This window comes from Strongylocentrotus purpuratus, unplaced genomic scaffold, assembly GCF_000002235.5.
Source record: "Strongylocentrotus purpuratus isolate Spur 01 unplaced genomic scaffold, Spur_5.0 spur5_scaffold_6, whole genome shotgun sequence".
Classification (NCBI taxonomy): Eukaryota; Metazoa; Echinodermata; class Echinoidea; order Camarodonta; family Strongylocentrotidae; genus Strongylocentrotus; species Strongylocentrotus purpuratus.
The window spans coordinates 3,823,119-3,850,966 of NW_022145612.1; the positions used below are offsets into that span (position 1 = coordinate 3,823,119).

At 36.4% G+C, this 27,848-nt stretch overlaps 1 protein-coding gene across 1 annotated transcript in view; it reads right to left on the reverse strand.

Annotated features, from left to right (window-relative positions):
* LOC591417 (cubilin) overlaps positions 1 to 27,848 on the reverse strand; it is a 75,764-nt gene that overhangs the window by 28,684 nt on the left and 19,232 nt on the right. Inside the window, exons 8-41 of the mRNA XM_030972123.1 lie at positions 27,656 to 27,827; positions 27,093 to 27,218; positions 25,554 to 25,649; positions 24,837 to 25,148; positions 23,387 to 23,499; positions 22,492 to 22,726; positions 21,944 to 22,128; positions 21,500 to 21,662; positions 20,644 to 20,834; positions 19,925 to 20,084; positions 19,240 to 19,421; positions 18,358 to 18,538; positions 16,635 to 16,860; positions 15,709 to 15,839; positions 15,146 to 15,332; positions 14,269 to 14,432; positions 13,237 to 13,418; positions 12,585 to 12,741; positions 12,134 to 12,318; positions 11,655 to 11,823; positions 10,960 to 11,141; positions 10,030 to 10,198; positions 9,302 to 9,489; positions 8,644 to 8,806; positions 7,801 to 7,914; positions 7,056 to 7,298; positions 6,251 to 6,383; positions 4,705 to 4,898; positions 3,973 to 4,154; positions 3,266 to 3,467; positions 2,282 to 2,479; positions 1,604 to 1,747; positions 1,095 to 1,276; positions 335 to 506 (exon numbers count right to left, since the gene is read on the reverse strand). Coding sequence (XP_030827983.1) covers positions 335 to 506; positions 1,095 to 1,276; positions 1,604 to 1,747; positions 2,282 to 2,479; positions 3,266 to 3,467; positions 3,973 to 4,154; positions 4,705 to 4,898; positions 6,251 to 6,383; positions 7,056 to 7,298; positions 7,801 to 7,914; positions 8,644 to 8,806; positions 9,302 to 9,489; positions 10,030 to 10,198; positions 10,960 to 11,141; positions 11,655 to 11,823; positions 12,134 to 12,318; positions 12,585 to 12,741; positions 13,237 to 13,418; positions 14,269 to 14,432; positions 15,146 to 15,332; positions 15,709 to 15,839; positions 16,635 to 16,860; positions 18,358 to 18,538; positions 19,240 to 19,421; positions 19,925 to 20,084; positions 20,644 to 20,834; positions 21,500 to 21,662; positions 21,944 to 22,128; positions 22,492 to 22,726; positions 23,387 to 23,499; positions 24,837 to 25,148; positions 25,554 to 25,649; positions 27,093 to 27,218; positions 27,656 to 27,827 — 5,983 coding nt within the window. The remainder of the gene's footprint in view (positions 1 to 334; positions 507 to 1,094; positions 1,277 to 1,603; positions 1,748 to 2,281; positions 2,480 to 3,265; positions 3,468 to 3,972; positions 4,155 to 4,704; positions 4,899 to 6,250; positions 6,384 to 7,055; positions 7,299 to 7,800; positions 7,915 to 8,643; positions 8,807 to 9,301; positions 9,490 to 10,029; positions 10,199 to 10,959; positions 11,142 to 11,654; positions 11,824 to 12,133; positions 12,319 to 12,584; positions 12,742 to 13,236; positions 13,419 to 14,268; positions 14,433 to 15,145; positions 15,333 to 15,708; positions 15,840 to 16,634; positions 16,861 to 18,357; positions 18,539 to 19,239; positions 19,422 to 19,924; positions 20,085 to 20,643; positions 20,835 to 21,499; positions 21,663 to 21,943; positions 22,129 to 22,491; positions 22,727 to 23,386; positions 23,500 to 24,836; positions 25,149 to 25,553; positions 25,650 to 27,092; positions 27,219 to 27,655; positions 27,828 to 27,848) is intronic.

A 27,848-nucleotide genomic window follows, 5' to 3' on the forward strand; every position in this document is an offset into this window, starting at 1 on the left:
TATGGCTGACTCACTCAATCCTGTATATCACAAAAATAAATCTGTTCCTCAATCAACATATTTCATTTAGGGCTGTGTAAATCTTGTGTAGATGAATTTAAATTTAATGAAAAAGCAGGAATTTTTAAAGGGAAAGGACAGATAGTCCCACTCTTGCAGCTTTCCGCAGGCAAACTGAAAAACTGATTATTCCCAAAATATTTCCATTCAAACCACAACCTTGATCCATCCTGAGTATTAGCCTCAAAACCATCCTGGCACAGGGGTAAAGTAACATTTTTGCATTGCACTGAATTGTGAGTACAATGCGAAAAGTGTGAAATTAGCATCATACCTGCTGTGACAGTCACATAACTAAAGCTGAATCCGCGTCCATTGCCTGAGTCATCAGTAACAAAGCGTGCTCTAAGCATGTTACTAGATGTTTCCAAACCAGAGGGCTCAGCAGTGCCACAGTACGGACTCGTTCCAAGAGCTGGAGAAGTCTCAGATCCTCCATTGGATAACTTCAAAAGGTATCAGAAAATGAGATATATGCCAGGAATTTGACATCAGTAAGCTCAAACTATACACAAAATATTGTAATAATCAGATGGCAAATGTAGTTATAAAGCTTGCTCTGAGCATGCTACTAGATGTCTCTAGACCACAACATTCCAAGATCAGGAGATGTCTTGGATCTTCCATTATATAACTTCATGAAGAATTACAAAAATGAGATATTGGTTAATTTAAGAATCTATGTCAGATTATTAGTAACTTAAGGTACACAGCTATGCCAAAATATCAGAAAAACTGGATATGGTAAGTTTATTTATAAAGCCATACCCAGAAAATCTGAAAATAGGCAGCCAATTAATCTAATCAGATTGTCTTCCTATGATGAAACATACCATCACCACGCTCATACCTCAATCGCTTTTTTGAGATATTGAAATAACGAGAAAGCAAGACAGATGGACAGACAACCCCGAAACATAAAGCCTCCAGCAAAACCTTTGGCGGGCGGAATTATAATAAACCTAACTGATTGTAAACCTGATGTATACATAATGACTCTGGAGTTGCATATGATTCATCTGGATATAACTCACATATAGCTGGTCCTTTCCACAGTTGCTGGAAGATTCAACATCCAATTCTTGGAAGTTAAGTGATATTGTAGCGCCAGAGATAGTCTGAATGCTGTATGTACAATCCAGGTTGGAAGCATAATAGCCGGGATAACCAGGGCTTGTTACAGTTCCACTCATTGATGTAAAGTCACCTCCACATCCTATAGCAAATTATGTAAAATATAACTTAGTAGTTAAGTGTTAGCTTCCTTATTTGAATATTGTTAAAAAACAGATATTTCTGGAACATGAAACATGGTCTACTGACATTGAAAAATACAATTTATTTGTACAATGGTATGAATTAAACTAAAATCATAGATACTCCAATAATAAGAGGTGTAGTTCTAATGGATACTATACCATTAACCCTACACATATCATCTTTAACCTAAATACTGTAAGACTAAATTTCTGAAATTATCTTGAACACATCAATAGTATCTTTGAAGTACAACTGCAAGCCAGAATCAAACACAGTTTCTTACCTGACTTGAAAACTGCTACAAAACCTGCTAAAGTGACAGAGCTATCTGTAGAGAACTCAACTCTCATTGTGCTTCCTGTAGAGTACACTGGTGATGCAAGGGTCCCACAGAACTGACCTAATCGAGTATCAGTATTGGTTGCACCTGAAAACGCACAAAGATGAATGTATTAAGTACATTCTTTTATGTCTTAATGGTCTTGTATTTTTATTTAATTCATAAAAACTTAAGAGCAAAATCATTGATATTATTGAAATCTGGATTTTTTTTCCCCTACTAAGAAGTGCGCCTACACCAAATTTAGACTTTGAAGATTTTGGAAAAGTACTCAAACAAACAACAAACGGACAAAAAAAATATTTATCTTCTGTCCCAATGATCCTTTAAAAAAAATCCATCCTATTCCTTTATGATAAAAGGAATGAAAGTCAACTATCATTTCAAACTCTTCAAAGAACCTTCGTCCATTGCATACAGGATCCAAGTGGGAAAACAAGAATTCAGTAGTCCACATGTATGTGTACCAGAGCTCCAGTGCATATGGGCCCATAACTTTCAGCTCTAGCTGGACCCCTACATTTCAAACATTTTAATACAGGTCTCATGCAGACTCTGAGATTGTCAACTTTGACCCCCATTGAAAAGAAATTATGGAGCACTGAAATCAGATCAAATTACCATCATAGATTCTGACATAGTCAAAGATACAGTCCACACCTCCATCTTCGAGGAGGAAAGAGGTAAAGTTGAGGAAGATGGTGCCTCCGTTGGATGTGATGAGCCATACACAGTCCTGGTTATCAAGGTAGTTACTAGGGTAACCAGGAGAGGTGAAGTTCTGCTCACTGCCGGTAGCTGTCAATGGTCCTCCGCAGCCTGGGATGAGAAAAAAGGTAGGAAGAGAAAGGAAAAAGAAGAGGGGGAGGGAGGGAGGGAGGGAGGGAGGGAGGGAGGGAGAGAGAGAGAGAGAGAGAGAGAGAGAGAGAGAGGGGGGGGGGGGGGAGAGGGGGGGGGGGAGGGGGAGCGAGATACATTAACAACATGGAAGAGACAAGGGAGAGAGAGAGAGAGATGCAGATATAAGGAAAGAGAGGGGGGCAGAGACAGGAAGAGAGAGGCAGAGAGTAATTGAGTGAGTCAGTGAAGATAAACAATGAAAAAGCATCACCCCAAAAAATGTTCAATTTGACATCATATCATATCACTTATCTGCAATACAGATATATAATATTTAATTTCATCCACAAATTGAAATGGTTTCTTTGGTTTACATATGATAACAATGGCTTACCCAATTTACCTCACCAGACCAAGTTTCTATCTTGAGTTTCATCCACAATTCAATACCTAAATAGAGTGTTGTAATTATCTACATTTAAAATGGCAAACTATTTTGCTCTCTTTTTTGCCTATAGATCTTCTTTTCTTCCAGGGCCAAAAAGTTCTGTACTATTGGTGGGGCTAGCACACTTTAGAAAAATCAAATGTGAATAAGAAGTGGGCTAATTAGCTTTGTCCAGTATCATTGATGCCACTTAGGCCTCCCTTAGTCCCACTGATAGCAAGGACTTAGTAAAGTTGTGAGAGTAAGAAATGAGTATAATACTACCCTAGCAAAACAAAACAAAATGAGAAGAACATTGAAGCTTAAAAATGACATACTTCCAGGCTCAGCTGTCCCAGGTGCAATGGTGTTACTACCAGACACAGCAAGCCAGTTGAGCTGGAAACCAGTGCCAGCAATGGAGAAGTCACTAGATAATTGCACAGAGCCAACATTCCCTGTGGTCTGGACTGCATTAGGGATCTCGATACCACAAACTGTTTGTAGGACTGGTGAATACTCATACAACCCATCTCGAATCTGAAAGAAGAAATGAATGATAAACTCTTCATGATGAATTTAAATTCAAAAGGCTGTTAAAGCTATTCTTGAGTCCTGGTAATGGAAAGGCTTCTTAAAAGAAGCTGGATTAAAGTGATACTGAATTATTTACAATTTACTAGATGTGTGTTTTGTACCAGAAGAATGTAAACTTGCAGGGAATCACATTTTTATGTAAATACACATATGAGACCACATGTTCAAGTGGATGATGTGCAGTCAGAACTTCTACCAAGACTATTTGACAGACATCAGATATATTCAGTTTAACTTTAGTTTGATTCTGTGATAATTTACTTCCAGTCAAAGCCCCAACCACAAATACTATTTCAATCATGTAATAATAATCATGAACAAGCTTAGTATAAAATAATTGTTACTTTTCCCGAACAACATACTAGATATTCCCTAAATCCATCTCCAGACCAAAGACCAAAAGAGAAAAATGACTGGAAGGTTCGTTTATTTTTGGTATAACACTCACCTTGACATAGTCAAATGAACAAGCCGCATCATTTTCAATATCCATAACGGTGAAATAAAATAGGATCAGCTCCCCAGCTGGAACTGTGACTGTCCACATTACACTAGCATAGTGAGGGTAGACAGAGGGGTACAGAGGCGATTCGATAGTGCCAGCCATTCCAGACAGATCACCACCAAATTCTGTTGACCCAAAAAAAAGACCCCCAATAAATGGTACACAAAGAAACTACTTAACTTGGAAGAAAAATGTTGAAAATCAAATACTGATTTATCTATTTTATTAACCCATATGTCTTGATGTGGTTCATAACTGGAAACGTCAGAAAAAATGTGGTATAAACTTTCATTCATCATTACGATTAGGATGTGATGAGGCATAAAATTTAATACAATATACCAATAAAGATGTCTCTTTCTTTAAAAAAAAAGGTAAAGGTGAGATATGGTGGACTAGGATAATAAGCATGGTCAAATAAAAAATTATGAGCCAATAATAACACATACCATACCTTCTCCTTGTGTATTAATTTCAAAAGTGTAAAAAGTAATTTAAATCCCAACCACAGGTGACATGTTTTCCATCTTCTAATCATAGAGAGTAATATAGTGGAAAATACACCTAACTTGTCATAAAATCCCTAGTCTCTCACAAAACACAGATGATATTATTTTTTTATTATAAAGATGAATTATACTTTAGTGATACATGACCACCATCTTCGGGACTTACGCATTGCAAAGCTGGCAAGGAATCCTGCATCAGATGATTGTGAATCTGAACGGAACTTCATCCACAAACTACCAACAGCAGTTACATTACTAGGAATGGTGTTACCACAATAGCGACCAATCAGTGCACCGTTTGCATCATCCTGACGAAGTTCCACATAGTCCTGGCTACATACTGACTCAAGGTTGAAAATGCTGTGCAAAAAGAAAATTCATGTCAGATGATCATGGCTGCTGTCGCCTCTTTATTGCTACATGAATTTCTCTGGCCTTTCTTTTCTTTTCATTATTTTTAACCAAATTTAAAAAAAATCTCCTTTTAAAAGTCCCTAAAGGAATGTGATTTGTGTTCTGTGTTTCATTTTACTCATTTCCAAAGTTTCAATGGAACATAAATTTCAATATGTTCAGATATTACTTAGTTTGTAATTTATTAAATTTACATGAAGATATCACATCAATAAATATCATTATATTTCTTTTTTGTGAAGAAAACAATATTTTGCCAGTTATGAGAATGTATCCTGTGTCTATATCTACCCTCAACAGTACAAGACAGGTATTTTCACCGCTACAATGTACCTGTAGGTAACATATTGCAAGATAGAGGTATGTTTGTGGAACACCCAGTTTTTATGTTTAACTGTCTCTTTTCACTTTAACAAGGAATATGCTGTACAATGACAGATGAATGTAATAAGCGAGTTCGTAATTAGGATTTGCACATGGGCAGATAAACTTAAGGTTATTCGTACCAAAATTGTAAAACCATTGAGACGAATACTCGGATCGTGCTCATGAAAGTTATGTAATCAGTATTCATTTATTCACCGAAAGTACATTTATCTGATACACAGGTGGAAGTATTGTTCTCAAGAGGCAAACAAAAGGTATTCATGAAGCACCTCCATCACTTCGGCAGTGATTATTCTAAAATGCACATGTGGGAAGTATCCACCGTGTCAAAGATCTGTGGATATTTTGGGGTCATGCGTTCCAGAGCTATTTACGAACTCGCTTATTGAATGCGAATGATACTCCATTCAATTTTTTCTATAAAACATACATGAGTGTCTAAATCTTCAAAACATATAATGTCCATCCGCTACACCCTGGGGGAAAAAATTACCCTTATATTAAAATCAAATGAGGATTATACACCACAAACAATGGTATGTAGTGGAGATGAAGTACTTGAATGGGAGTGATGCTCTGTCTATTTCTTTCTATAAAAATGCAAGTTATGGTAAACCTGATATCCATCCACAAGACCTGGTTAAAATAATTACACCTAGGTAAAGCAGCTGACCTTTATTTATCAATTAAGGGTTCTACATCACAAATAATGATATGCAATGTAGATAGAAGTACCTCAATGAGACTTGTTTTTACAAGAAAGAAAGAAGGTCCAAACAATTTTCTCATTTCTTTATATTGAGTAAAGACTTACAGACCTACATGTACATATGGGGAAAATATATATGTGTTAGTGCTCTTTCCTTGACCCCTCATAAAACAAGGGTTCTGCACATCACAAAGAAAAGTACCTGAATGAGAGTTGTACTCTGTTTCCTGCTGATGCGGTAAAGATCCATATACATTCTGTATCTTGAGGGTAGTTAGCTGGGTAGGCGGGGCTGACAATAGAACCAGACTGAGCAGAGTATGTTCCACCACATGCTGTAAGTAAAAAAAAAAAAGATATATATATATCTAATAAACAAAATCAATCCCCCTTACATGCACATGTACTCCAACATACATGTATCCTAAACTCTAATTAGAGAATATCCCATTGAATTCCTCGTCTCCTCTTGATTCATCTAAATTATATAGTTTGAATACTATTGAGTTTTTATAACCATCATATTAATCATCATCATCGAAAATAAAAATGACATTGTGGAGAATGCATATATGATGTTCTGACAAACAACACCATTGCAGTCAATCTTCATTCTTAGAGGCTTACTCTAGCAACATTTTGTTTCCACAGTATGCTCAAGTTTGATCAGAATATTTAATTACATGTGGATAACAACACATTTACACAAATATAAATAAGAAGAATTCATGTACGTCTAACATATCTTTTCTGTTTCTTAGACAAGCAGTTACATGATTCATAGCAACACTAAATTCATGGCTGCTCTTCATAAAATAGTGCACCAAGCGATATCCAGTTGTCTTCACAACAAGAAGTTTTTAGCTTTAATGATTCCTAAACAACGGTTGTAATCTGGATGAATAATTGTTAGTATATGACTCAATAAAAACAACAACAACAAAAATTCAACAAACTATTACAACTTTATAATACTTTGCCAATTTTTTTTTTTTTTCTTGTCCTACCCGACTCTGATGTGGTGTAAGTAGCTCTGAAACCAGTAAGAGTGACGCTTGAATCACTGGAGAATGAGACGAAAAGGGAGGGGCCGGTAGAAGTGATAGGGATGGGGACGATGGAACCGCAGTAGGTGCCGACCTCTGGTGAGGTGTCACTGTTACCCTGGCGGACTGTGACAGAGTCATGACAGTCTGAGGCACCGTTGGCTTCCAGGTCCATATGGGTAAAGATCAGGGTTATACGATCCTCTGTCAACAAGAAGCATGCATTAATCAACATGAAAGTATAATTATGTAGACCAAGTGTTCATGAGAAAAGTTACATGATGTCTATATTGTAAAATGTGAGCAACCCAAATTCTATTGGACAAAAAAATTTGAAACTGGATTGAAATAGCAATTGAAAATACAAAGGAATTCAAGAAAGGAAAGGTATTCAAAATAGAAAACGGTACACTGCCAAAAATTTACAAGTGAACACTAATAGCTGAAGAGATACATTGTACACAACAGGCATGAATACCCTTCAAAGAACAATTATATTTGATTTACCCTGAAATCCATACATAACAAACTAGCTAATCTTTTATAATCATACAAGCATTTGCATGTGCTATCAATTGAAACAATGTATGCATGTTCATGGTCATCTAAATATACTTTTATTGGCTGAATAGAAGTCAGTAATTCAGTAAAATCTTGAGAATATTTGATACCCCCGGCCTGGGCATCCTTCTTAAGCAATACTTACGTGGATCATCAGTTTCTATAATCCATGAGCAGTTCTGATTATTAAGGTAGTAGTTGGGATAGTTAGAAGTCTGAATGTAGCCATCTACGCTGGCATCCTTTCTGCCTCCACATGCTACAATAACAAATAAAGGGAGAAAGGGCAATAATGAATTTTCAGCATCTAGGACCATGCATAGTAACTTATAACATGTAACCAGCTTTCACTCTATCATTTTCTTCATTCTTTGTTCATCATGTGCCCTACAGAAGGGTGCAAACACAAATTTTGATTGATTTTTCCCCCTTTAGTTCATTTGCTGTGAAATGAGAGGGCCAAGCAATAATGAAGAAAAGTTATAAGCTTTACTGTTAACAATAGGACAGTGTACAGATTAAAAGGTGTTGTGCAGATGTCATCAATAATGGCCAAAACTTTGAAACACACATTTCCAGAAATATATATTTTCACTCCTTTCCTCAAAACCTTACTATTAGTAAACCCTCTCCATAGGTGAAATGAGTGGCTTAGGTAGTTTAACACAATAAAGAGGCATAAAAAGAATGCAAAATGCATCATTGTTAAAAATTCTAATCTTATTTCATCTAGGTAGAATCATATGATTATGAGACAGACCTAGTAATCATCTCTACTAAACCCAGATTAGACTTTATATCACCAAAAATGTCATTATGGTGTCTCAAATTACAACCTTTCATCCACAGACATAATGTACTACTATGCATCTGGCATGCCAGACTCTCCTTTTAATGCCACTACATTTTTCTGTGCTACCTTTATCACAATTGATATGAGCTGGGTTTCAATCTTTATTCACAAGAAGCTGAGGAAGTTAACACCTACCTGTTTCATAGGATGCTCTGAAGCCAGTGCTACTCACACTACCATCACTGAACATATGGACATACATCATGTTACTGCTAGAGTAATAAGTGGCTGGGTCTGGGAGTCCTGATCCACATACTTTAGTTATCACAGGTGAGGAATGACCTAACCCATCATGTAGCTTGAAACAAGGGACAACAAATATATATGAGTGATGGGATGATGTCTTCAATTAAACTCAGTATCAATTATATTTAATTCTAAATTAGCACATGGACAAATTATCTGCACCTAACTTGTCAAGCACTAAATGTTCTCTTTACACCAACGTCAAGAATGATAAGAAAACATGGCAACTTCTTACATAATTATCAGTGGAAGTAAGTCACGGATGTCTGCAATTTTGGCCGATTCAGATGCTTCAATATGCAATAATGTAACGCACTTGACAATTCATTTTCTGAGATTCTTTATGATAAAAATTACATCTAGGAAAATTGGCTTTGAACTTGCACACATTTACAGCTCATATCACACTTTAAATGTCCCATATTATCATACCAAAATATGAAATTAAACAAATACAAAGCAATAAAGATAATGCAAAAGATTACAGATTTCAAGCAAGATGTCAAAAAATCTATGAATAAATGGAACATCAGAACAGACTAATTACCTCCACATAATCATAGGTACAGTTTGTAGCACCTTCAAGGTCGAAGGTCCGGAAAGAAAAGGCGACTCTATGATCTTCAGCGACTGTGATGGTCCAGGAGCAATCAGTGAAGTGGGGGTAGTTCACACTACCAGGGGCCGTGGGGGAATGCAGTCCTCCACTTGCTGATGTATAGTTGCCTCCACATCCTAAGAGGTGAGTAAAAATGGGATACCATGATGAAATTTAATACAGAGAGGTAAAATGCTGCAATCCTTTTCTTTTGGTATCTTTGATACAACATGCAATTCATCATCTTTTTAACAGTAGACCTTATACAAACATAAGAGTTTGAAAAACAATGATATGTACATGTGACCATTATTCCTGTTACAAAAAAGGAAAAGAATACAGTGTAGAATCATTACTCTCTTCTCTAGAAAGGAGAAGAAAAAAAAGAATGAAAATCATAAAACATTGTCTTTTTAGGAATGGATGTATATCATATGATAACTTGATATCTAGTCCATGTAAGTGGTGTATGCCATTTTAAACAAAACAAGTTAAAAAAAAAATTAAAAAAGAAATAGTCTTAGTCTATGTCTCTCTGTCGATCTGTCTCTCTCTCTCTCCATTTCTACCTGTCTCTCCCTATTTCGCTCACAAATAGTTCGAACAAGATCGCAGGGCGCTCTTGTATTAAAAAACTATATTCTTTCAATTCACCACATAAAATGCAAGAAACCTACCTCCAGGGTTTGCTTGATATGAAGCATGGAAGCCACCTCCATTGACAGAAGAATCTGTACGGAACCTGACAAACATCTGATTACCGACTGAAGAGATAGCTTGAGCTTCAGTGCTTGTCTCACACAGCTGCTGCAATAAGAATCCATTGTCATCTGTCCCGGAATAGATCTAAAAGAGATCCACAATGCATGATACAGTCATCTTTAATAAAATCTTACTTTAAATTTGGAACAGAGTTCAGGGGTTAATTTGTAGTTAATACAGTGGAAGAAATATATCTGAAATAATTCTACAAGCAAGAGCGATTGAAGAGCAAATCCCTTTGACAGAAAATGTATTATAAACAGAAGGCAAACATATGCTCTGGGTTCGAAAGCAAGAAAACTAGAACTTAGTGCTAAACTTGACGATTTAATAGCTGTTACAATTGCCCATACAATAATAACCCTGCTTACGATAGAAAATACTATTCTTGCAGACAACATCTCTACTTGAATCAATCAAATTGAATCACTGATCACCAGGAAATACCAGGAATGAATTTTGATCCCAATACAAATTCATGGATAGTCTGGGTAATGTCTAATTCCCCCTATAAAATATAAAGTGAACTATATATCATATCTTTTGAAAGAAGAAAATAATACTTCAAAATCAGAATTTTTTTTTTGACATACATATAATCTTAATGATTGGAAACAACTTTTTGTATGTTGTAAAGATTTAAACTTGAAAAAAAGAAACTTTCACAAATATCAACCACTCCTGAAATTCACAAAACTTTCTGGTTGTAAATTACATGAATGCTACATAATAATAATAATAATAATAAGATATTTGTATACCGCAAATTGCAAATTGCCTCTAAGCGGTTTAGAAGGAAATAGCTGATAAGTAAAGGAAACAGAAATTGCATAAGGAAAGGTTACCTCTAGCACATCAAATTGACATTGTACGCTATTCTCCATATCAATGTTGTCAATTGTGAGAGTGATGGAGCTGCCCGGATCCACAGTGATTGTCCATTCACAAGTACGGGTGTGGTCATAAGGATTAGGGTAGTTAGGGCTGGAGAATGTACCGCTGTTTCCTGTTAGCTGCTCCCCACAACCTGTTTCAGAATAGAGGTTATGTTAGCATGTCTAGCATTTAGTTCACCCACCAATCAGGAACCATGGTTTGAAATTCAAAGTATACCAATCACCAAAGAACATTTTGTTCTGCATGTTAAAGATTCCAGGTCACTCTACTTTATTCAAAATATGAGCTTAAAATAGGGCTCTACGCTTACTGTTCTGGGGGTCTAGATTTTTTATTATTTTAAAGAGTATGTGTGTACATTAAAATTTTTTGGGAGCCTGGACCAATATTTTGGGTGTCTACTGTATGTGTCCTGGGCACCTGTTAATGTCAAGCCCTGCATAAAGTATTATGTCTACAGAGAGATTTTGCACGTTTAAATACACCCCCTATGAACATTTTGTATCTAAATCAGAAATTGAAGAACAATACTTCTACAAGGATATTTCTACACAGTAGACAGAAAGATATGCAAAAGACTTTTTTATGCAAAGAATAAAAAAATATAGAAACGAAATAAAGAAAATATAAAGGGAAACATTACCATCAATTTCATAGTATCCCTGGAACCCAGCGTTGGCCACAGAGGAATCTGAATGGAATTCTACTCTCATGTATTGCTGTGTAGAAGGGTATGTAGTGCCTGGTGGTAAAGGATTATTACCACACAGCCTGGCAAGCTCATTATCACTGCTGTCCTGACCATCTACAATCTGGGAAAATCATAATAATTATGATCAATAATGAAGCATTATGAATAGAAGTGGTCATAGTACAATATCTTATAGTATCGAAACAATTTCTATATCATAGTTTCCACATCAATTTCAAATCTCCCTCTCTCTCTCGTTCACTCATACAGAAGATCGGGCTTAATCAAGTAATAATGAGTAAAGGTATACTCAAATTGCTCTGTGAAGCATCTCGCTTTTAAAGCCCAGTCATCTATATTATTATGTAGTGCAAATATTATCAATAAATCAAATGATTTTCCATGAAATGTGAAGGGTAGATTTGACTTACACGGACATAGTCAAATGTACAGGTGCTGTGTGCTTCAAGATTTAGATCAGTGAATGTGAAGTTGATAGTATTTCCAGTTGTAGTTTGCACAATCCATGAACAGTTTCGGCTATGAGGGTACGGATCAGGGTAGTTAGGAGACTCGATGTATCCAGAAGGAGCTGTTAGTACCACATCAGAGCAATCTAGAAAATACAAAGAACATGTTAGTAATTAATATAGAATGGCTTGAGAAATCCCTGTAATCTGATTGGTTAAGAGCCAGGGAGCACAATTGAAATATTTATACTGACTGCATGAATAGCAGCTTCTCAATATGGCGACTGCAAAACAGTTCAAATAATTGACTGTATTAGAGTGCATGCAAAACTATTTTCAGAAGTAACAAATATAAGGTCTAAAGCATTGACGATTTGATTCCTCCCTCCCTCCTTCCTGCTGAGCTTTTTACCTTCTTCATAGGTGGCCGAGAATCCCCTTCCACTCACAGAGAAGTCTGACTGCCATTCAATACGCATGCTATTGCCTGTAGAATGGACAGGTTCAGGGATTGTGGTGCCACAGAAGACACCAATCAACTGGCTCGTAGTTTCTAGACCATCAAGAACCTGATGATAAAAAGAAAGAGAGAGAGAGAGAAAACAAAAACTATGTTAACAATCAGACATGGAAGGAGTGGAGAGGATTGTCAATTTGAAATTATGCCAAAGATCCTAATGAAATGATTGGTCGAGAGCAGGGATTTTTGTTATCTACTCCATAATCGGTTAATAGAAAGTGCCAATGACCAGTATTCAGCATTTACTATTGATCAGCTGGTTTATCATCTTGATCTCCGTTGGTAGGTGACTCTAAATCTATGCACTTTCGGATGATGATTATTTATCAATAGGATCCTCATCAACATTTTATAAAAACAATTAAAACACACGTTTCAGAGGTGAGTATAATTATACACCCTTGACTTGAAACATCCATGACATTGATTCTACTTGCAATAAATCATACTACCTGGTACTGGTATACAGGAAGAAATCAGAATATTGAAAAAATGCAATTATTGCCATTGTAATCTTAGTTTATATGCAGCCCAACAATTGTACCTTGACATAATCAAATGCACAGGAGGAGTGATCTTCAACATCCATGTCAGTAAAGGTGAGTATGATCTGTGATCCTTGGGCTACGGTCATGGTCCACACGCAGAAAGCATCGTGATTGTAGGCATACGGGTAGCTGGGTGATGTGAAGCTTCCCGTTGGTGATGTTAATGTCCCTCCACAACCTGGTTGATCAAATTCCATGGGAGTAGAGTGTTAATAATGGTTTAAAATGGGATTGGGAGAAACACATTGAAGCTAGAAGATGGCAGTTTGGCTGTTCTTACATGTAGATATGACCCATGTGTCAAAATTAGTTTATAATTTGAAAATGCTTAAAAATTATAGAGGTATCATCAGTTTAGTTATCACAATTACATGTCACTCATATGCCAGTCTATGTTCACGACTACAATAGATATCTATTTATTTTTAAAAATACAATTGTATGAAAACAAGTAATTCACTTGCCATGTTACTGGGCATTTGCTTGTTTACTGAATAACTTCTAGAATTTATTTTTCAGTTTCAGTTCTTTGTTTTATTGTTACAGTTTGCATAAATATGTTCAAAAGACGCAAATTTTAAAACAAAAACAAAACAAACACATGGCTCATTTTAAGTACGAACATTCACAATTGCAAAGAATTTCTTAGCCTCCATTCGTTCCATCTCTGATATTACTTTGTTTAGATCAAAATTAAAAACCTATCTAATGGAAAATGCATATTCAACCTAGCTCTTAAATTGTTACCTAGTTCTTAAATTGTTACCTAGTTCTTATATTGTTATCTTACCTTGTTATCTATGTTTCATAATTTCACTTTATATTTGTTTTCTTGTCATTACTCTGTTTAGTTTTAATTGTATCAATATTGTAAAGCGCTTTGATATAAATGTTTTATGAAAAGCGCTATATAAGTAAAAGTTATTATTATTATTATTAGACAGGCTTAGCCACCCATGCCTACTGTTTTGTGCATAATGACATGTGTGGCAAATGAGCAATCATGTAGAGAGGTGAAGAAAGCTCACCTGTTGCTGTAGAATCGTAGAATGCAGAGAAGCCTGTAGCTGTGATAGAGATGTCTGTATGGAAGGTGAGTCTCATTAGATGACTATGAGAGATGAATGTAGTAGGACTGATCTTTGGACCACAGTAGGTACCGATAAGAGGGGAGCTGTCGTAACCACCATTCCTAAACAGAAACAAAGATGGACGCATACATGTACAAAGATGGCTGGTAGAGATGTGCAATGTTGTTGTTTTTTTTCTTCAATTTTACCTGTTGTATCTCAGTACCCTTCCCTCAAAACTTTTTGCTGTACATTAGACTTGGTTTAAGCTATCTACCCATATTGTTTTGGAACCGAGTCTTCAGTTTGTATGAAACATAATTGCTTTTGATATAAATGTAGAACAAATAAACTTCAAATTTTAAAGAAATGAGCTTTGTCCTTTGGAAAGGACGTTAAATTAAGATCTTGTGTGTAGCAAAGTTATCACATATGCATGTTAAGAACTTGCTACACTGTTTGGGGCAACATGGTGTAGTGGTCAATCTGGACATCCCAATCATAATTTTCCATAACTATGAAAAATATGGGTAGCTAGATGGACACGAAAAAACTAAATATTTTAATATTTTTATTTAAGAAAGAAAACATGCAGAAAAGTAAGGGAAATTTCAAGCCCTCTTTACTAAATGCGTTTTTCCAACTAAAGACGTCTACCTGCTTTGCCGTATTTCACCACCCCACATCAGAAGGCCTGTGTGGAGCACAGGACGGAACTTGTATAGTGACTCGATAAGAAAAAGAACCACACAAGAATTGAAATATGTGAAATTTGGAAAAAAAATTAGAAACCCTCATAAAAATCAAGACTTATACAGTATACTACAATCCTCACCTGATAGTCAAATAGTCATATGCACAATTGGAATTATCCTCTAACGTGAAGTTTGTAAAGGTGAGAATAATTTGATTTCCGACTGGAGCACTAATGGTCCATGTACAGTCTCTGTTGTCAGGGTAATTGTTGGGGTAGTCAGGACTCATAACAACTCCTGTAGCACCAGATAAGGTTCCACCACAATCTGAACAGGACAGAATAAGAAAGAAAAAAAAGGAAAATATATAAAAATTCAAGCCTATATGTAAAAATGTACAGAGCTATGTATCAGCTTTTGAAATATATTTCAAAGAGTAGAAAACACTCATGTGGCAGTTTAAGCAAACAATTATGGTTGACAAATTTGTATATTAATTTCGAACTTTCAATAAAGCTTACAATGATCCGTTCATACCTGAAACATTTAACTAATTATACCATTGGTGATGCACAATGTAGAAATGAGGTTTGAGCCAGGAAAAAGCAAAGATTCCATCCTAAAATCTTAACACTGTAAAAGGACTAAACAGAAGATATATAATGGCCTATGGTATTTAATGTATCCTGAACACAGCACTTACATGTTGATGCATTGACTGCTATATAGGATGCTGTAAAGCCTTCATAAGCCACAGAGGAGTCAGTGATGAAGACAACACTCATCCGGTTACTGGCAGACATCATGACAGGAGGTGGTCCGGAACCACAATACCTGAGGCAAAACAAAGATATAAAAAACAGTTTAAAGGGAGATTGAAGAGCAAGATAAAGGAGACAATGGCATGAGACACAGTGGTAGGGGTGACTGAAAGAGCAAGAAAAGAGGAAAGGGGAAAGAGGAAAGATTTGAAGAGAATGTGTGTGTGTGTGAGAGAGAGAGAGAGAGAGAGAGAGAGAGAGAGAGAGAGAGAAAGACAGGTAGAGACGAAGTAGAGGAGCCAAAGAAAAGTAGAGAGGGAGACAGAGACAGTGAGACAGACAACAGATTGCCCGAATGTGAGACACAGATTGCCAATTGTAAATAGAGAGTAAAAGCAAAGAGAAACAAAAGATGACAAAACAATGTTTGAAGTCATCATGTTCCACAGTCAACAATTTCATTTGTAAACAAGATTTAAAAGTTGCATCAAGCAAGTCCATACCTTCCCATGAAAATGACAACAGGGGTAGTGCTATTATTATAGATCTACACATTTTTTTTGTATATTTTGTGCAATCGAGAGCATTAGCTACTTCAGGTATCAACAGAAAATTGTTGACAGCTGGTCACACCAGCAGTCCCTGTAAGGAGAGTCCCAAATAGGCCAATACAATAGGTTTGGTACTGCTTAGATTATGTTATGTTTCACCATCTATCAAAAAAAAAAAAAAAGTAACAAAACATTTCATATACCTGTAACATCAGAAATGTTTGGAGCACACACGATAAGAAAGGGGAAATGTGCATTTTATCTGATGCAAGTGTAAGATTAATTTAAGATGCCAAGGTTACTAAGAAAGTCCCTACCTTCCAAGGAATGTCACATTTGGGGTAGTGCCATTGTCATAGATCTCCACATAGTCAAAGATACAGTTGGAAGCTTCCTCCAGGTTAAACACAGTGAAAGTCAGCTCTATAATCATGCCAGGATCTATTACCATGTTGTAGATGCAGTTGGCCCCATGTGGGTAGACGCTACCATCAGAAGGGGAGCTAAACGTGCCAGTGCTCTCAGTAAAGGTTCCCCCACAACCTACACAGGTGCAAGTGGAATGTATCAGTTACACTTTAATAGCATTGATTTTATGACATTACTGTTTGGAGCGAAAGTTGAGGTCTGATAAAGGTGAAAATAATTTGTCAACTTACATTAATACATATAAAATACAAAGTGATAACAAATGATACCAACTGTAAACTGGACTTGTGATTTAAACAGTATTAAAATCAAAGAGATGTCTACTCACTGGAGTAGTAATAATTAGACAAAACAAAAGTCAGCATCATCTTTAAAACGAGGCATTATATACCTTAAATGCCCAAAATATTGTTGTATCATTTCAATATCAACTTCTTATTCCATTTTCTCCCAAAATGCATTTCTTAAATATAAAGGCCCGTATTCTGAAGTCGTGTCTAACTTAGCCATGTCTAAATTTAACAACTGTTTAGTTAGACACGACTTAGACGCGAGGTCGTGTCTAAGTCCTGTATAACTAAATTTCGTATTCTGAAGTCGTGTCTAAGTCTCGTCTAACTAAACAACTGTTTAAGTCCTGTCTAAGTCGTATTTAACTAAACAACTGTTTAAGTTCTGCGCAGGTCGTGTTTAACTTGTAGTCAAGACTTCTGCGCATGCCCAGTAGGCGTTAATTCTGACGATAGATCTAATGCGCATGCGTGCGCGCACCGGATAAATAAATTAACGCGCAAAGCTAGCTGTGCCGTGCTGGTACCATGGTGATGTGATCGTGAAGTAATGACTAGACTGCATGTACTGTGCGAACGTAACACGCTTAACGTACCTATTGCATTGACAAACACACTAATAATATCACTTATCAGTGCCTCAGTGCTTGGAAGAACAGGAAAAGAAACTTCTCCAACAGAATGGTTAGCTGATTATAGATTATGGAATTTCCAAGATGTCACCAGTAGATAAGAATAGTTAATACTATCGAGAAAAAAGATTAGGCTACACGAGAAAAAATCCTGCAAAACGTATTTGCAATTTTAGAGGATGCACGTACCATCGTTCTCCCCCGCAAGTTCGGGGTCAGATAGTAGAGTGTACCTTCGACGTTGAAAAGCAGCAGAATCGCGCCCTTAAACAGGACTTAAACAACCCCTCACAGTTGTCTAAAGTTAAACAGGACTTAGACAGGACTTCGTGTTTAACTTTATTTAAAGATGACTTCAGAATACCAAAAAAAGTTAGACACAACTTCGTGTCTAAAGTTAGACGGGACTTAGACAGGACTTCGTGTTTAACTTTATTTAAAGATGACTTCAGAATACCAAAAAAAGTTAGACACAACTTTGTGTCTAAAGTTAGACGGGACTTAGACAGGACTTAGACAACTGTTTAGTTAAACAGGAGTTAGACACGACTTCAGAATACGGGCCAAAGAGTTTATAATTGCAGATTTTCAATATATTTACTAGACTTAGTACAAACATCAAATTGGTCTGTTTGGAGCAAAAAGGAGTTAATGCTCTTCTGGCTCCAAACAAAGGAACCGTTCCTTACCAATGCCTGGGTTGCCTTCATCTGAAAACTGATAGTCAGCGCTGAATCCAAAGTTTGCGATGGAAGCATCAGTGCCAAACTTAAGATAGATGCTGCTACCGGTGGTAGTAATAGGAGCAGGTATCTGATCGCCACACAGGGTAGAGATGAGTGGAGCACTATCAGAGGCACCATCATGCACCTAACAAGGAAACAAACACACAGGCATGTTAAGCTGCTACCGGTGGTAGTAATAGGAGCTGGTATCTGATCACCACACAGGGTAGAGATGAGAGGAGCACTATCAGAGGCACCATCATCCCTAACAAGGAAACAAACACACAGACATGTTAAGCTGCTACCGGTGGTAGTAATAGGAGCTGGTATCTGATCACCACACATGGTAGAGATGAGAGGAGCACTATCAGAGGCACCATCATGACCTATCAAGGAAACAAACACACAGGCATGTTGCAAGATAACAAGGTGAGTGTTAGTAATACAATTACATTTGGAAAGAAACTGTCTGGCAGGGAATGGGAAGGGTTGATTATGTAGTATACGTACATATTACTTTTTCATTTCCTCAGAGGTTTCGAAATAATCAAAGTGAATAGAAATGGACCCAATCTTAGTGGAGAACAAATGCACTGCACACATAAAGTTGTACATGGGTCTACACATGAAAGTGAGGTCCATATTTTGATTCATTTCTTGTCGTATTAATAATATGAGCGCCTGTTGAGAGCAATCCTTTTCAGAGGATATTTCTTCTATAATGTTTTTGTTTTTTAAACTTACAGAAATAGAATGAGAAAGCTCACTAATTATATTTCTATTTCACAAGAACTCAACCTTCTCTTTAAAGTCAACAAAATGAGAGGCACATGTTAATTCTCTTACCTCCAGGTAATCATATGCACAGGTTTCATGACCTTCAATGTCAAAGAAGGTGAAGGTGAGAGTAACGACCTGGTTATCTCCAGCGGTGATGACATACTCGCATGTCCTCTCATGAGGGTAGGCGTTGGGGAAGTATGGAGAGAAGATAGTACCAGCAGGAGCCGTGTATAAACCTCCACAAGCTGTCAGGAGAACAAATCAATTCATTATGTCCAGTTGAGAGAATTTGCAAATGCAACATAAATCTTGAAATAGTAGTTTGTTGGACACATACTGTAGCAACAGGTGCTCTCTACTTAATATCCTACACTAACCAAATTGATAATTTCAAATACGCCAGAGTGCATGGTATGATTGATTAATATCCCTCATCAACAAATTAAAAACTTAAAAGTGTTAACTATACAGAAAAAATCTGGGAATAATTATCAACTCATCATTTTTGTCTAAAGCTAGAACGACCACAGTGACTAGATTCAGAAGGGGGCGAAATTGCTGTATGCCTATCAATAGCTTTGAATGTATGACATCATCGCAATTGAAACATCATTTTTCATGGTAGACCTATTTTATGTCATGAAAGCCATCTTGGTTAATCCCTTAACTAGGATTTTTTCTTTAAAGTAGGATACAACAAGCGCTTTAAATTCATCCTAGTATCATGGATATAATTGTGAATCCTTACCAACTTCATAGGTAGCTCTGAAACCTCCTGCATTGACAGATGAATCTGATTGGAACAGGATCCACATAGTGTTTGAAGATGAAGTGATTGGACCTGGTATGTCAGCAGAACGGCAGTAACGACCAATGAACGGAGAGTTCTCATTGAATCCATCTCGCATCTACGGAAAGAGAATGTGTTTGTATTGAAGTAATTCCTTCATTATTTATCGGTACAAACTCCCCAAAATGAAGGAGAGATTTGGAGGCTTATGTCTTTATGTAGCTACTACCATTGCTACCTTTACTTCACCATAACTGCCTCCTCCTTATTCTCCTCCTCTCCTTCCCTTCTCCTTGTCTCCTCTTCCTCCTTCTCCCCCTCCATTGCAGTTTTGGAATAGGGATTCAAATCAGTGATGTTATCAATGCTTGAATGCACTTTGTCTGTTCAAACCGGAAGGCTAGCCACACAGGGCAAACACTCAATTTCCATGACCTTCCATGATCTAGGGAGATTTTTTTTCATTTCCATGACTTTCGAGAAGAATTTATTTTTTATGATTTTTCAGGTATTTCCTTCTGTGGGAACCTCCTCCACCCTTTCTTCTCCCCCCTCCTCCTACTACTAACATCATCATCATCATCACCACCACCACAATCATCACCACCATCATGATCACTACCACCATCACGATCACCACCACCACTATCATTCCTAAATATTTCACCATTCCTTACCTCAACATAGTCAAAATCACAGTTGGTTGACTCTTCAATAAGTAGGTCAGTAATAGTAAATGTGATGACCTCTGTAGATGGGACTTGGATGGTCCAGATACATTGCTGGTTGTGGTTGTATGGGTTTGGGTAGTTAGGAGAGATGATGATACCGGTATCAGCAGTCAGGGCTCCTCCACAACCAGCATCAACTGTGGAGCAATGTGAGTGAAAATGATTACAGTTGTAGAAATGAATGGATTTCATCTTTTTGACAACAGAATTTCACATGCCTTAGGCTAAATGGACATAGAACAAACTAACAAAACAGTATCTATTGTAATGCACAATCTGAATAAAATGCTGAAGATGAAATAGGAGTGGTAAATATAAATAAGATACTGAAAGTTTGAACTGAATTGAATTTTGAATTGTGGGAGCTTGATGGAGATGTCAACAACAACTAAAAGAGACAATTTGTACGGTAAAACCTATAACAAGAACTGAATCCATATGTAATACTTTTAATGAGGTTTTTCATATCTAAAACAGATTAAATCAATGGGGTGAAAAAGATCTTCAAAAGTTTTATTCATTTAATAATCAAAGAAAGTGACTTTCATAGCTTAGACTATCAAAGACAGACATATAAAAGGGTACATTATACAATATCCTTTAGAAATCAGAAATACATTTTCAATGCTTATATATCAAGAAAACCAGGACTAAATGTATACTGTTAGCTTCTACACAGGAAGCCTGCTTTGGCAATATTAAAATAAAATATTTGAACATGACAATTAAAAGCACTCTCATAAATCAAGAATTTTTAATTAAATCTGTTTTAATATCTTCTCGGAAACACCCAAATTCTTACTTTGACTAGAAGTGTAAGTGAGCTGGAAGCCAGTATCTGTTGCTGATGCATCGCTATGGAAACGGATGAAAGCATAAGGTCCAGTCGTATCAACAGGAGGAGGTGTTTGACTGTTGCAATACGTTCCTAGCAAAGGATCAGCTTCATTCAAGCCATCAATGATCTATGGAAGCATATATTAACATTCACATGTTTGTTAATGTTTCTGAGATTGAATTTACAAAATGGTTCAGACTACACAATATTCATGACTTGATATTCGCTAACAAGATGTCATCTATAAAGAACATTGGTAAAAAGAAGTCTGGGTGTCATATCCCGAAACCATCACATCATTAAAACGCCTTAAAATTTTACTACACATATATCCTTAGGATGTCAGCAAACTTGTACTTAGGAAGGTTTATGAAACATTGCTCTCATGACAACCAGAATTCTGCTTACCCTGAGGTAGTCATAGTCACATGAAGGATGAGACTCTAAGTGAAGATCGCCGAATGCAAGGGTGATATAACGTCCAGCATCCACGGTGATAGTCCAGACACAGTCACGGTTGACTGGGTAATCACCAGGGTAACCAGGTGACTGTAGATTGCCATGGTTAGCACCAATGAGAGGGCCACCACACACTGGTCATAACACAAAGAAAGGAGACATAGCAGAAGAAAACAGAACTATCATACATACATCATTATCATTAACAACTATTCATGAGGCAAATTCTGTTGTGTTTTTTTGTATTGTGCAACTGCTCACAATAGCCACTTAAGGTATCACGGTGTATGTGTTGTTACTGTTAACAGCTGAGAGTAATCACATCAAAAAGCCTCAACCTCCCAGAAAAATACAGCACCAAACGTTACTGCACTTTTGTATGGCACCTAGAAAAATATTCATTCACTAGCTCATCAAAGACTGTTTGAAATTCCCATACCTGGTGCAGACATATGATTCTTTAAAAATAACTTGGATGTAACAAATGTGCAACTCACCTGGATCTCTAGCATTCCATAGGATCTTAAAGCCTCCACTATTGACACTGATATCACTAAAGAACCAGATGTAGAGTGTGTCATGGGTAGATGTGATATTGGCAGGAGGGTTCGAGCCACAGTACTTTCCAATTGGGTTTGCTGATGCAGAAGACCCATCGTTAATTTGGAGGAAGTCATAAATGCAGTCTGGGTGTTCTTCAATGTTAAATCGCTCAAAGTAGAGGTTTATTACCTGTAATAGAAGATTCAAAGATCTTACTACTTCTGAAATCCTCACTATCCTCGACTCAAATATGGTTGACAAAAGTCATATACAAATCTGAAACATCCCACTGTGAATGTCAGAAATAAATTGTATTACCATTTTCAGAAGATCTCTTAAAACACTCATTCCTAAACTAATTTAATGTGGTTCAATTCATATTTCATAAAACATTTTGAATTTAGTTTCAGCACCCCTAAAGATCCCATCTTAATATTATCATATGATCATGAGCATTATACCAAAGTAAAAACTGTTCTGTCATTTTAGACACATATGAATAGAAATTTGAAATGTATTATCTTATAGAGCAAAAGGAAGAGATACAGCTCGATATGATTACAGCCAGCACTACAGAGGTCCAAGGGCAAATTACCATATTAAATCTACAATAAATTTCAACTAAAATAACATAAAATTTATGTGGACATTGAGGTTTTAGCACTTGGGTTTAAACCAAATGCAATTGCACATTTTACGAAAATGAAACTCTTGCACTGGTTTACATCTTATAACACAATATGATAATCCACTCCAGCTTGGAAAATTGTCAAGCACCAATAACCTGTTGCCTTATCAGTGGAGCTGAAAAGAAATAGTGTATATATGCTGTCCAATACATGCATTTACCTTGTCATCATCAGTATCAATAACCCAAGCACAGCTGACTCCATGAGGGTATAACTGCCCCTCTCCAGGGAATTCAAAGGAACCAGAGATACCACTCAGGAATGCTCCACAGGCTAAGAGAAAAAAGAAATTATCGTAGAAAGTCATGAATAATAAGGCTCTACTACTGGAAGTTACTTTTCAACTTATATTAGATGCAGTGCTTTGTTAAACATTTAGGCCCATATTCTACTATGACCTAGAGCAGATGCTAGGTTTAAGCTCAGTCTACAGTGTAGTTTAACAATGGCATTCTAACTGTAGTGTAAAATTTCCCTTTAACCCTTACTGTACTGGGCTATTTCGAGCACTCTCTGACTGGGGGGGGGGGGGCCTGGGAGGCCCCCCCCCCCTATGATCTTGGTCGTCGAATGTCCGATGAACGCGAAAATTTGCATGTTTGTAGATATTTACGTAAGGAACAAGATGGTATAATTAGTTTTTTCCTACTATGCAAATTTTTGTCGTTATAGCCTAATTAATTATGCAAAATGCTAATTTTATGCATTTTACAGAAAACTCTACATATTTGTCCGTAGACTTGTGAAGAATCTTGAAAATGTATTGAATAAATGTTTCCTTCATCTCAAATTCATGAGGTTTCATTATTTTTATAATATTTGAAAATGCATAGGTTAATTTGCATAAATTATGAATACGCAAATTACGTAAAATTCATGAATATCTAATGTAGAAATATACAGGGAACTAGAATCATTACAAAAATTGTCAGACTCCACTTTTGTAATGTTGAAACTCATTATTCATATGAAACTTCTTTTCTAACACAAAATAGTTATTTGATGTAATTAATAATGATAATTTATGTAAATTTGATGCGATTTTCAACTATTTATTTTCTTATGTATTTCATTGTTTTTTATTTCTTATTATATCTATTGTTTTATTTCTAATGTATTCTTTTGTTCTGAAATACATCAAATTACTTTGAGAAACATATAAAGGCAATTTGATATCAATTCATATCTTCACATTTCTGCTTGTACATGAATATATGCAATTATAGCACTTTTTTGATGACATGCGCATACTAATTATTATGTAACACCTTACAGGTATATCCGATTTTGACGAAAATGGTATCAAAATGGGCGTAAGACTTGAGGGAAAAAAGTCATGAAACGACAATTCGAAATTCCGAGCGGTTGCGGCGCGATCTCCGAAAATGTCGAGGGGGGGCCTCCCAGGCCCCCCCCCCCCCCAGTACAGTAAGGGTTAACAAATTAGTAGATAGGAGACTTTACACAGTAGTATGCGCTGCATGAGAAATTGACACCATCTTTAATTGTCATAAAATCATCTGTATAATGCTAGTTGAATTTTTTTTTTTTAAACAGAAAGTAAAATAATCTGCCGAGGAGCAAAAAAGCATATCATAGGATGACCTTACCAACACTTGTTTCTGAGCAGGTATCTCCAGTCCAGCCGCTGGGACACTGGCAGACAAACCCATTGACACCATCCGTACATGTGCCTCCATTTTGACAGGGGTTGGTCGAGCAGTCATTGACGTTCACATCGCAGTTCGTTCCCGTCCACCCAGGATCGCAGATACACCTGTACCCACTGCCAGTGTACTCACATCGTCCGTTAACGCAGGGATTATCATTACAGGAGGTGCCCGAGGAGCTGCAACCCCCATCACCGATTCCTGAGCCTGTTTTTCCACTGGGGCAGGTACATGTGCGACCATCTGGAACACCTGTAATCCAAATATTGTCATTTTATACTGTGACCGGCTTTGCATGAACTTTCCTCTGTGGAATATACCTTCTGCTGTTTAGAGCCAGGTGAGTTTCAACTCTAAATCAAGTGATGAGTTAATGCACTTCTAGCTTACAAGTGACAATAGGGCTGACAATATGGCTTTGAAATCATAATCTCTATCTAAAATATTTAACTTAATTTGAAACAGTAAAACCAAGCAAAATAAAAGAATAACATATTTGTAAATAGATCTCCTCTAGACAATAATCAAGCTTGTGTGAATTTCAAGATATTAGAATACACATGCAGATGTACATAAAACCAAGTTAAAATTAAATATTGGGCATCTAAACTCTTAAACAAATCATTTAATATGAGTGCCATTCTTGAGAATGCTCACCTGTGTTTTCTTGACAGGTTGCTATTGGGTCACATCCACCATTATTAACATTGCAGATACCTACATATGTGCATGTCACCCCATCTCCAATATAACCTAGACCATGCAGAGAGAAAGCACATTAGCAGGGGTAACTCAATGGAACCTTAAAGCGATACTGAACTGATCAACTTTCTACCCTAGCGTACTGTTTACTGCACAGCACCATCCCATTGTAAACTTGCCAACAATGCGTAACAATAAATAATTTCCATTTCGCAGACAGAGCACTCGATGCGAAAACAAACGGCAGCTAGGGAAGCATCGAGTTACGGGACCATACAGCTACAGCTGACCTGAGATGGCGCTAGAAGGGATTTTGCGGTAGTGCTTCTAATACAGTATGGCTTTAAACCCATAAACATTAACCATGAAAATAATATGATTGAAAGGAACTAAGGGAGAAGAGTAGTAATACAGATGACCTTTTCCTGGTTAAATATCATTATCATTATTATTTGCTCATTTCCTCAGCCAAGACATCAACTACATTTTTCAAAAAAAATAATACTGTAACTGCTGTAAGATTTGTAATAATCGCTTTGAATAATAAAACATGAAATTCTCTTAGATATCATAATCTACAATAATTCAGTAGTAATGATCAATGTCTACAATGACACGTAGAAACATAAAAAGTGTTATCTACATGTACCTCTAGTTTTTAAAACTGAATAGCAGGTTTTTTGGTGTTTTTGGGGTGTATAATGTGTTTATTATATCTAAAATACCTTTATCAATTTTCACAGTGATAGATAGTAGGAAATATCTTAATGCTTAGCTATATATGAAAATATGTACATACATAATCAACCAATTTCTTCTCAATAGCATTAAGTTTAGTTCAGGACCAACTAACCCTAAAACGGTATTTGATAACCCATGCCTAAAATTGTATTGACTTTTTCTATGGAGTTAAACACCAATAGACCAAATGTGAAGATCTTCTGAAGGAGTGTGTATAGCGCCAACTCAAATCTGTGTTCACAGACTGCCATCGACTTCAAGCAAATTTGCTTTTAGGCTCAGGTAGTCTATCTAAGAAGTGTTATGTAAGATATATGATTACTAAATAACTGCTCTAATGCAGGTAAATGTAAGCAATCTATTTTGGTGGCTATTACAGAGAGGTTGAATGTAATTCAATTCAATTCAATGTTAATTAAATGTCAGTTTATTGATATAAAACTTACAAGGCAGTAGACCAAGGAATAATTATGCAATGTTTACAATTTGTTTATTAACTATGTATTTAATGACAACTTTTTAAAATCATAACAATATAGAATTCAAATAATAAATGAATGATACAATTTGTATCAAAATCCAAATGAGATAAATATGGCTATTTTGAATCCACTTTCATATAGCTCAAACAATACAACATCGATTGCAAATTTGAACATTTCATACAAATATCTCACTATGCCAATTGCTCAAATATTAAGCTGTAAAATTACTTCACGATGTAATTTAAAAGACATGTAGTGTATTGAATACCTGCTGGGCATGGCCCACATGATCTAGAGCCATCTGTGTTTGAACATGTTACCATCTGAGAGCATCCTCCATTGTTAATCAAGCATTCATTCATGTCAGTACACTGGTGACCATTCCCATCGTAACCTAGGAAAGAGGGAGAAGAATTAACACATGTTGATTGGATCATCATCTATGCCCCCTTTAAAATGACTTGTGTGCAGTAATCGTACATTGGTCCATATGCTTCACTTGATATTTGCAGTAGATTTGCATTAGATTTGATTTGATTTGCATTATGTGTATTTATCATATTTAAAAAAAATTAATCAAATTTTGTCTGACATAGCAACATCATGCAAATGCAAATCTTGTTTGAGAACAATTGAATAAAAAACCATGTCACTTTAAGATTAGATTTGATTTTGAATTGATGTCCAACATATCAAAATAAAATGAAATGCAATCCTTGTTTGATAAAAGAAAACATGCTTTATCGAAACTACTAAATAACATTTTAGCAGTATAAGGCATTCTTAGATTTTAAGCACCATGCATTTTTTACATAGCAGTGTAAACTTTACCTGCAGGACAGTTTCCACAGTAGTATGTTCCATCCACATTGGTACAGCTGACTCGAGGGTTGGCGGAACAGGGATACTTGTCTGCTGAACACTCATCAATGTCAGCACTACAAGCTGGATTAGATGCACTGACCTTATCCCAGCCGTCCGAACAGATACAGTCAAATCGAGTCTGAGAATCAATGGTACAAAT